This window comes from Cyprinodon variegatus, unplaced genomic scaffold (genome assembly GCF_000732505.1).
Source record: "Cyprinodon variegatus isolate N-32 unplaced genomic scaffold, C_variegatus-1.0 Scaffold189, whole genome shotgun sequence".
In the NCBI taxonomy this organism is placed as follows: Eukaryota; Metazoa; Chordata; class Actinopteri; order Cyprinodontiformes; family Cyprinodontidae; genus Cyprinodon; species Cyprinodon variegatus.
In genome coordinates, this window is record NW_015150642.1 from 236742 (window position 1) to 246414 (window position 9673).

Genomic DNA, 9673 nt, shown 5'->3' on the forward strand with positions numbered 1-9673 from the left:
TTTTGAGCCGATCTTGATGGTTTCTAATGCGATCGTGATGTTTCTGATCCGATCCTGATGGTTTCTGATCCGATCCTGATGATTTTTGATCCAATCTTGATGGTTTCTGATCCGATCTTGATGGTTTCTGATCCGATCCTGATGGTTCTGATCCGATCCTGATGATTTTTGATCCGATCTTGATGGTTTCTGATCCGATCCTGATGTTTCTGATCCGGTTACCTGGAGACCATGTTAAAGACAGTCTGATCCGTTTTTATTGAATTTAAACTCTTATTAAAATGGTTTCTGTTTGTGGTCCTTGATGAGGTCCTGGAAGGTGAACCAGAGTGTGGAACCCACTGGGTTCTAGAGTCCATGGAACCAGAAGGTCCAAATCTGATCAGCAGCAGAGAAGTTCTGGTTCTGACCAGAATGGGATAGGAACCACTGCAGTTCTGGTCCGGTTTGGTTCAGGATAAGGTTATGGTTTATGCATGTTCTGGTGCAGCTTTGGATCAGAACCAGAACCAATCAATCACTGGTTGGACCTTTACTGGGCCTGATGCACAGTTCCTCTGGGGGCCAGCAGGGGGCCCCCCTGAGACGGTTCTGGTCCTTGTGGGCGGGGCCTATCAGAACCCGGAGCAGCAGGTCTGAGCTGGTTCTGACTCAACCAGGTCCAGATTCCGAACCCAGGGAGGTAGGAGCTGCGGTCCGGGTCAGGTGGACCGGAACCAGGGGAGGTCTGCTGACTGAAGCTGTCTGTCTGTTTGCAGCCGAACCGGACCGAACCGGATCATGGAGATTTCATTTAGAGGGAAGCACGCGCTGGTGACCGGAGCGGGAAAAGGTGGGAGGTTCCGAACCACAGCCCGTTTGGGCCCAACTGTGATTTCATGAGCCGGAAGTGCGTCCCTAAACCTAACCCTAACCCTGTTCTGCAGCAGGAGAATCATCAAACAGAGGAGGCTCTGTGTATCCAGGATAGGAGCTCCAGTTTGGACAAGGCAGAACCAAAAACTCAACAGGCAGGGAATCAGGAGACAGAGCTCTTTATGCTCGAACCTGATCAACTCCACTATCAGAAGTCTGCTAAAGTTGAGGATCTGTATATCCAGGAAGGTTCTGATAAAACAAGATGGTCCAAAACATCTGCAGGGGATAACAAGGTTAAGATTTGGTCATACAGGACTTAATTATACACTTTTTAAAATACAAAAACATAAAACAGGCAAATGTGATTTCTGTGATAAATATGAAACCATAGAACATGTTATATTAGAATGTCATAAATATGAAAGAGAGAGAAGATATATGAGAAGAGAGTTTGAAGACATTAAGGAGAAGGTTAATTTATTAGATATACTGAGGAAAAATTTAGGGAGTAAACACATACAAATAATTATTCGATTTCTAAAGAAAACGAAATTATTCCATAGAATTTAATTATAGTAAGTGTGTTTGTGAGTGAAGGAATGATATACAAAGCTGTGAACAAATATGTTTATATTTTTAAGTGTGAATGTATGTTTAGAAAAAGTTAGGGTAGAATGTATCAGGATCAATATTTAAACCATCACGAACCACACTCCATACCAGTAAGTGGCGGTAATGCTACTAACAGTTTGTTGCCAACCGCCATAAAACTCGACAAGAAGAAGAAGAAGAACATCTGCAGGGGAAGAAGGTCCAAACAGAACCGGTTCTTCAGCAGAGAGCGACCTCTACCTCCTACGACGGAGTATTAGGGCCACACATGAAGAGAAAAAATATTTTTGCCATGACGAGATTAAACTCGACATGTCGACTTTAAAGTCGACATGTCGAGAATAAAGTTGAAATGTCTTGTTGAGTTTAATCTCGACGTGTCGACTTTAAACTCGCCATTTCGAGAATAAAGTTGATATATCGTGGCGACTTTAATCTCGACATTCCAAAGTTTGGAGAAAAGAGCAACCGCGCTCCACAGCTGCAGTCTGCGTTTTAAGAGTGAAGGTAGTCTTTGACGTGCTGCAGCTGTATAACTGTATAATCATCACAGAAAGTACAATTTGACCAAATCATCTACACAAGGCATGTCTGATTCTGGATTCTGTGCATGTAACCTGTGCAGCGGTTGGTTCTCTTGAACTAATTTCAACTTTATTGTCAACACGTCGAGATTAAACTCAACATGACATTTCAACTTTATTCTCGAAATGTTGAGTTTAATGTCGACAGGGCGAGTTTAAAGTCGACACGTCGAGATTAAACTCAACATGACATTTCAACTTTATTCTCGAAATGTTGAGTTTAATGTCGACATGTCGACTTTAATCTCGTCATGGCAAAAATATTTTTTCTTGTCATGTGTGGCCCTAATACTCCGTCGTAACCTCCAGAACCCATTCTATTCATTTTATTTCTATTGATTCACATCCTGTCATCTCGGGTCACTTTATAGATCCAGGTCATCCAGATCATCCAGTCAGATTTGTTCAAAGTTTTCTATCTAAGGTAAATCTGTTGATCTGAGATGTTAGATCCAGAACATTCTGGGGTCCATCTGGGGTTCCTATCAGTTCTGTCAGGTGGTCCGGTCCAGGCGGGATCTGGTGGTCCGGTCCAGATGGGATCTGGTGGTCCGGTCCAGGCGGGTTCTGGTGGTCCAGTCCAGACACGGTCCAGTCTGCAGATGGTTCTGTCTGGTGTTGTTGATCCATTTGGACCGACACCGGCTCTGATCCTCATTTCAGCCTCATTCTGAAAGAATCAGGACCCTGGTTCTGACCCAGTCCGGCCAAACCCTGATGCCTGCTGTGATGTTCTGTGTCTCAGGTATCGGCCGGGCCACGGTTCTGGCTCTGGCCCGCTGCGGGGCCCGGGTCACCGCCGTCAGCCGGACCCAGGCTGACCTGACTAGCTTGGTGCAGGAGGTACTGGTTCTGGTTCTCTGAATTCTGCTCTGATGATGGAACCGCTAAGCTGACCCCTCCTCCCCCCCACCAAGTGCCCCTCGGTGGTTCCAGTGTGTTTGGACCTGGCGGACTGGGCCGCCACAGAATCTGCCCTGAAGAACCTGGAGCCGGTGGACCTGCTGGTCAACAACGCCGCCTACGCCAGTCTGCAGCCCTTCCTGGAGGTGACACCAGACCAGTTTGACCAGTAAGGCGCTAACGGAGGCGAGTGATTCTGCAGAATGATGCGGTGGGTCAGAAGTTCTGAGTCGGTCGTGTTCTGCTGCTTTCAGGTCCTTCAACGTGAACGTCAAAGCGGTGCTCCACGTGTCTCAGGTAGAGTCTCCTCCCATTGTTTTCTGGGCCTAAAAAGGCCGCCAGCATAGAGGGAACTGGTTTCCATGGTAACACTTTACGGAAACATTTAAGAAAACGTAAAGATACCAAAAATTTATGATTAACAGTTTAGCATCATTAATAAATTGCCTCTAAAACATTTCAAAAAGTAAAATTCTATTCTGTTTATTTCTTTCGCTCCAATTCTCATCATGTCATCTTATGTGACCTTATAGATCCAGATAAACCAGATCATCCAGTCACATTGGTTCAAAGTTTTCTATCTAAGGCGGGGGTCGCCAACCTGCGGCTCTTTAGCGCCCCCTTGCTGCTCCCTGGAGCTTTTTCAAAAAAAATATAAAATCATGCAGGAGGTCAAACAAAAATTAATTATGTTTTCCAGTGCTATAAACATTTGTATAATAAATAAATTTTAACAATAATTAGCATCACAGCCATAGAGATCAGAGGTCACATCCTGCAGCAGGTCTCAGCGCGGCGCGGCGCCAGGCAGGTGGCTGCTGTAAACAAAGCGGTGGGTGTGTCTCAGACCATGGATCCCAAAGGGAAAAAGGAAGATAGCTGATGAGAACAGAGGATTAAAAGAAGGATGGAGAGAATTATTTGCTTTCATTACCAATCAGGAAGGATTGCCTGCATGTTTGCTTTGCAATGAGAAGCTGTCAAATAATAAAAACAGTGATTAGGAAAGGCATTTCCAGGGAAGGCTAAATCTGCAGCCCACCATCAAGCTGGGAGGGAGAGAAAAAGTTTGATTGCAGAACTTCTGGATAAATTAGAGGAGAGCAAAGATAGATTTTAAAAGTAGATTGCATCTTCAAACTCGACTACTGCTGCTGGTTTGGTGGCAAGCATAGAAAACGGTTCATAGATCCAACAGGTAGCGCTCTGATGCAGGGATGGAAACTTTCTTCCATTTTTTCCCCGAATCCTGAAAATAAAAATAACACCAAGGAGCGCTGGTGACGGAGGATGTGGGATTTCAGGGTTAGAGAGCTCTGCTCTGATGATGTCACTTCCTGCTCGGTTCCTCATGACTCCATCAGCTCCTCCCAACAGAAACACGTCCACCATAGAAAGATTCCTTTATCCTGTTTCTATCATTTCATCAATGCAACAAAACCTAAACGGCGTGGTGAATGGCGGTGAAGCTGCGTGTGATGAGAGCGTTCACTGCTCCTCTCTCACCTCATGCTGCTATGTGACATTTGCTCTAGGATAAACATTTGATCATGAATGTTTATTATATATTTAAGCCCACATAGTCATTTTCTATAGTGGGATAAAACGCTTAGAGCCGTGTTGCTGATAGAAGACTTTTAGATTTTTGCGGCTCCAGACAGGTTAGTTTTTTTGGTCCAATATGGCTTTCTGAGCAGTTTGGATTGCTGACCTTTGACCTAAGGAAAACCAGCTGATTGCATCAACTCACTGACTCTTCAGCAATCCCTCACAGTAAGCATGCTTGCAGCGACAGTGGAGAGGAAAAACTCCCTTTTAACAGGAAGAAACCTCCAGCAGAACCAGGCTCAGTGTGAGCGGCCATCTGCTGAGGCCGACTGGGGTTCAAGGAGACAGAAACAGATAGTTAAAAGTTAACTGCCTTGGCTATAAAGTCCACCATATTCTCCCGCGGTATGTTGACACAGTTAGCTTGGATGAGCTTTGAGAAACAGCACAGTTTAAACTGGGCGTGCACCAGGGGACATGGACACTTGCATGCTCATTTTTTTTAAGTGGAAAGTGCAGGTCTTTAAAAAGTCCTCCACAATACCTTTAATTAAAGGTTTAATTACAGCAACCTTAAAGCCTTTGGTACATATCCCTGTAACAGAGATAGATTAATCAAATCTAAAATGGATCAAAGGGAATACCTCCTTAAATAACCTGGTTGGAACTGGACCTAACATCAAGTTGAAGGCTTAGATGAAAACAATAATTCTGTTAACTCTGAAAGTTCAACTGGATCAAAGCAGTCTAAACCAGGTTCAGATTCCATGACTACCTCAGATGCTGCCCCACCCTCCACAGACAAACCAATCACGGATAGAGGAGTGCTAATTATCCTTTTTTGAATAAGATCAATCTTATTTATAAAGAATCCCATAACATCATTCCTGCTAAGAGCAGGTGGAATGGACGGTTCAACAGAGCTATGGCTCTGGGTGAGTTTGGCAACTGGATTAAAAAGAAATCTAGGATTATTCTTATTCTCCTCTATTAATGAGGAGAAGTATGCTGCTCTTGCTTTACAAAGGGTCCTCTTATACAGCAGAAAGCTATTTTTCCAGACTAGGTAGAATTCCAGTAGGCCTGTGGACTTAATTAATGACTTTAATAACTATCTGTTAATCATCAATAAATGGTGGAGAGGGGTTTATTAATGACGGCTGTTGTTAATCATTATATTTTCTGGTGGCCGTAGATCTAAATAAGTAATTTTATCTTAAAATACATGCATTTTTTCTTGATTTGAGGACTTAAGTGAGAAACTTTGCCAATGAAACAAGACAATTTACATTTAAAAAAGAAAAAAACAATTTTTATTAGTATTGTCTTAATTCAAGGGAATATTATCTAATTATCTTATTTTATGAGTAAAAAATCTCATTCAATAGGCAAATCATCTTATTTACCTACTCACATTAAGGGTAAATACACTTAATTTACTACATTTTTACTTATTTCCAGATAGATTTTGCAGTGTGAAAGTTTGCAGACAGGAAGACACAGGTCACTGGGTTGGACTCCAACCTGTGGCGTCAGAGCATGCTAACCCCTGCGCCGCCGCCACGGCCACAGAAAACACAATCAGACTCCAGATTCAATCCAGAAATAAAAGACTGGAGAAAAACTCCTTTCTCAAATTTGAGTTTTTTGAATTATTAGATTTTTCAAATTTCTGTCTTCGCTCTGGACCAATTAGATGATGTTGCTAACGTCCAGCAGAGCAATAGAAATGCAAAGACAAAGTTCTGGAAAACAATGCAGTTTGTTAAAATTCATCTGACAAAATAAAATATAAAATCTGTGAAGAAACAATCTAATTTGTAACATGAATAACATTTGGAAAAGCAGTGTGGATTGTTGTTTTTTTTTACCCTCCCCCCCCGCACTTTAACTCTGCAGTGTAAATAAACCCACTGATCTGGGGTCAGTTTCACCAAGCAGGTTTACTGAAATCTCTAAAGTTTTGTCATCCTCTCTTTCTGTTGCCATAGTAACATTCTCCCAGAGCTGACCTGGTCAGCAGCAGGTTTTCTTCATCTACTATGTCCGTTACACACATTAGGTTTTAAAAACAAACCGAAATTTAGTATTTACTGTGTAAAAGAAGACAGAATGGGCCTGAGGAGGAACCCATAGATGACAAACAGGTCCTTTTTGTTCTTTATCGCCACCTGCTGACAGGCATTTTCACCTAAATAGAAACATTGATCCACTATCATTCAATCATTAAACACACGGGCTATGGCAAGCCATTTTGATATGTAATAGTTTTACTGAACAGTATTACTCATATCTGAAAAAAAAAATCTAAATCTGGTCAAAATGACCATTTCAAACAAAATAACATTCTCCACATCTAGAAAAAAAACATTCTATGTCTAGAAATTAATTTTAGATCTTCCCACTTCATATAAACCTATACATTAACCCCAGCAGTAATCTCATCCTTCTCCATCTGCAGCTGTTGTTCTGTATTTCTTAACAAATTCTCTTTCATTTCTTCATTAAAATCTACTTCCTGTTTCCTGTCGTCACGGTGAGTTGTTGAATCGGGGATAATGGCTTTTCATACTTGTTACACGTGTTAAACTCTGAGTGGACCTACTTTGAGCTGATTGAATTAATTCATAGCATCTTAAATGACCTCAGGATAGATTAATTCAGAGTTTAGGATTAGAGTCTGACTTTTTTAAACCTGCTTGTTGAGACAGACCTCAGATCTTTGGCTGATGTTTTTACGTAGGAGCAAAAAGCATGAAGCAAAAAGCAAAGAAAACTGAGGAGCAACTTGTTGCTCTGACTTAAAAATGGCGAAATGTTCATGTAATTTAACTAACTTAAATTTCATGTTTCAATTGAAAATTAGCATTATTTTTTAGATACTTTGAATTTCATGTTGCCTAAAATGAAAGCTCCATTATCATGGAAACATGATAATAATTAATAAATATCTACTTGAAGGTGATGCTGTTGCATCACCCCATGATGTCACTCATTTGTCGGAGAATGTGACGTCATTGGCCGAGCGATGGATGATTGATGGGGCCAGTTACGCCGCATCATGTTACCAAAAATAACCAATTCTGCTCCATATTTAAATACCATAGTCTGTTATCTACTGGCTGCAGAAATATCATTGGAATTTATAGATAGTGGCAACTAGAAGTGCTACATTAGTAAATAAAAAGCCCCTCAATAAATAAAGTTTTATGAAGGTGTGAGGATTATAATCTGTGGAATATTCTGGGCGTTCATTCGTGATTGAGGAGCTGCAGATATTTTCTGGTAGATTGTGGCTCGAGGGATGAAGGCCAGAGGCTCCGGCGGCTCCATCGTCAACGTCTCCAGCCAGGCCTCCTCATGTGCTCTCAGGGACCACGCTGTGTACTGTGAGTCAGGGTGGGAGGGGTTCTGGTTCTGGTTGCTTCCATTAGAGCTGCTGTCTCTCTGCTTCACTCAGGTTCCACCAAAGGGGCCCTGGACATGCTGACCAAGGTGATGGCCCTGGAGCTCGGGCCCCATCAGGTACGGCTCCCTGCAAACCTTTTGACTGCTGTAGCTCTAGAACCCGAGGTTCTGATGGGGTTGCCATGGTGAAGGGAGCTGATAGCGGCGGTTCTGCTCGGTTCCTACAGAACTTCTGACCCATATTAGATCCTAGAGAGTACATGATGCACACTGATGATCCTGATGTAGATGTTCTCGGTCTGAGATAGAGCTGTCCTCTGGTTCCACCAGATCCGCGTGAACAGCGTGAATCCCACTGTGGTCATGACGAAGATGGGCCGCCTGGGCTGGAGTGACCCGGAGAAGGCCCGGTCCATGACGGCCCGCATCCCTCTGGGCCGCTTCGCAGGTCAGAGTTCTGAATGTGTGCTGCTGCCAGCCGAGCCCTGTGATTGGCCGGTTGCAGCGCTGCGGTTCCTCCAATCTGCTGATTCTAGTTCTGGTTGCAGAGGTGGAGGACGTGGTCCACAGCATCCTGTTCCTGCTGAGCGACAAGAGCAACATGACCAACGGGGTGATGCTGCCGGTGGACGGAGGCTTCCTGGCCTGCTGACTGACTGACTGTCTGCTGGTTGACCGCCTGCTGACTGACCGCCTGCTGGTTGACCACCTGCTGGCTGACTGTCTGCTGGTTGACCGTCTGCTGACCTCCAGCCTCCAGCGTTGGACCCAAACACACCAATAAAGCATCCAGCCTTTCCTCTGTGGTTTGGCTCCTGTGGTTTCTTTGTCATTTCATCAGGAAATGACATCACGTAGATCTGCATGAATTAGAATGTAGCTGAAACTCATTTTACTGAGGAAAGTGTTTTTAATAGATGAACAACCATGTCTGATGAGGCGAAGCTAGAATTGATGTTTGGATCAGATCAGCTTTCATTGCTGTTGGATCCAGATACTTTCTAGGCTGTGTGAGATTTACTCGGGTCATCCAGAACTTCAGGGTCAGAGGTCAACCCACCACAGCCTCTGATGAACAGACCGGCGGCCCGCTCACCTCTGGATAACGACTCTGCTTTGGTTCTGGTGTTCTGGACAGAGAGGATCTCCGTGACGTCAGACATTAGGAAAAGGAAAGCAGTCATTGCTATGGCAACACAGTGATACCCCATGTGGCAACATTTGCCCATTTCTTAAATCAATGTATGCAGACATATAAAACTTTTGCTTATTTTTATAAACTGACTTTTATTTTCTGTCAGTGATGAAGATGCAGCAAAGCAGCAGAACTTACACTTGGAGGAAGGTGTTTTCTCCGCCATCAGGCCGCCGCTAACTCACTATTAAAGAGCTAAACGGTCCATTGGCCCCTCCTACTACCACTAGGGGCCGGTTTCCTGCAACCTTTAGATCCATTCTTAGATCATCCAACACCTGAGTGACCTAATGGGACGGCCCTTAATATGGCGGACCCTCCGCGGGAAGGCGCAGTGTTTAGTGTTTAGGGGCCGGTTTGGGATTGTTCCTTACTTATAAGAGTAGACCCTGCATTGACAGGCAGCGCAGAAATCACGCCTCAGCGCTGGGCGGCGTGTTTTAATCTGAATCAACGGACTGATTACATCAGAGCTCCAGGGATAACTTTAAGCTTTGGAAGACATTACTGTATAAACAGAACAGCATATATACACTATATATATATATATATATATATATATATA

At 43.5% G+C, this 9673-nt stretch overlaps 1 protein-coding gene across 1 annotated transcript; it reads left to right on the forward strand.

Annotated features, from left to right (window-relative positions):
• The first annotated feature begins 764 nt into the window (after nucleotides 1–764).
• Nucleotides 765–8598, forward strand: dcxr (dicarbonyl/L-xylulose reductase). The gene is made up of 8 exons (XM_015379295.1): nucleotides 765–832; nucleotides 2800–2897; nucleotides 2972–3126; nucleotides 3212–3254; nucleotides 7795–7894; nucleotides 7966–8030; nucleotides 8244–8361; nucleotides 8462–8598. The coding sequence occupies exons 1-8, from the start codon at nucleotides 781–783 to the stop codon at nucleotides 8563–8565; spliced, it is 735 nt and encodes a 244-aa protein (XP_015234781.1). The 5' UTR covers nucleotides 765–780; the 3' UTR covers nucleotides 8566–8598.
• Nucleotides 8599–9673: the final 1075 nt, after the last annotated feature.

What these genes read in the sequence shown, in the direction of transcription:
- dcxr (XM_015379295.1), top strand. Translation starts at nt 781, where the DNA reads ATGGAGATTTCATTTAGAGGGAAGCACGCGCTGGTGACCGGAGCGGGA. An exon ending in CGGTGCTCCACGTGTCTCAG is followed by an intron (nt 3,255 to 7,794) that starts GTAGAGTCTCCT and finishes ATTTTCTGGTAG; the next exon opens with ATTGTGGCTCGAGGGATGAA. An exon ending in CAGGGACCACGCTGTGTACT is followed by an intron (nt 7,895 to 7,965) that starts GTGAGTCAGGGT and finishes TGCTTCACTCAG; the next exon opens with GTTCCACCAAAGGGGCCCTG.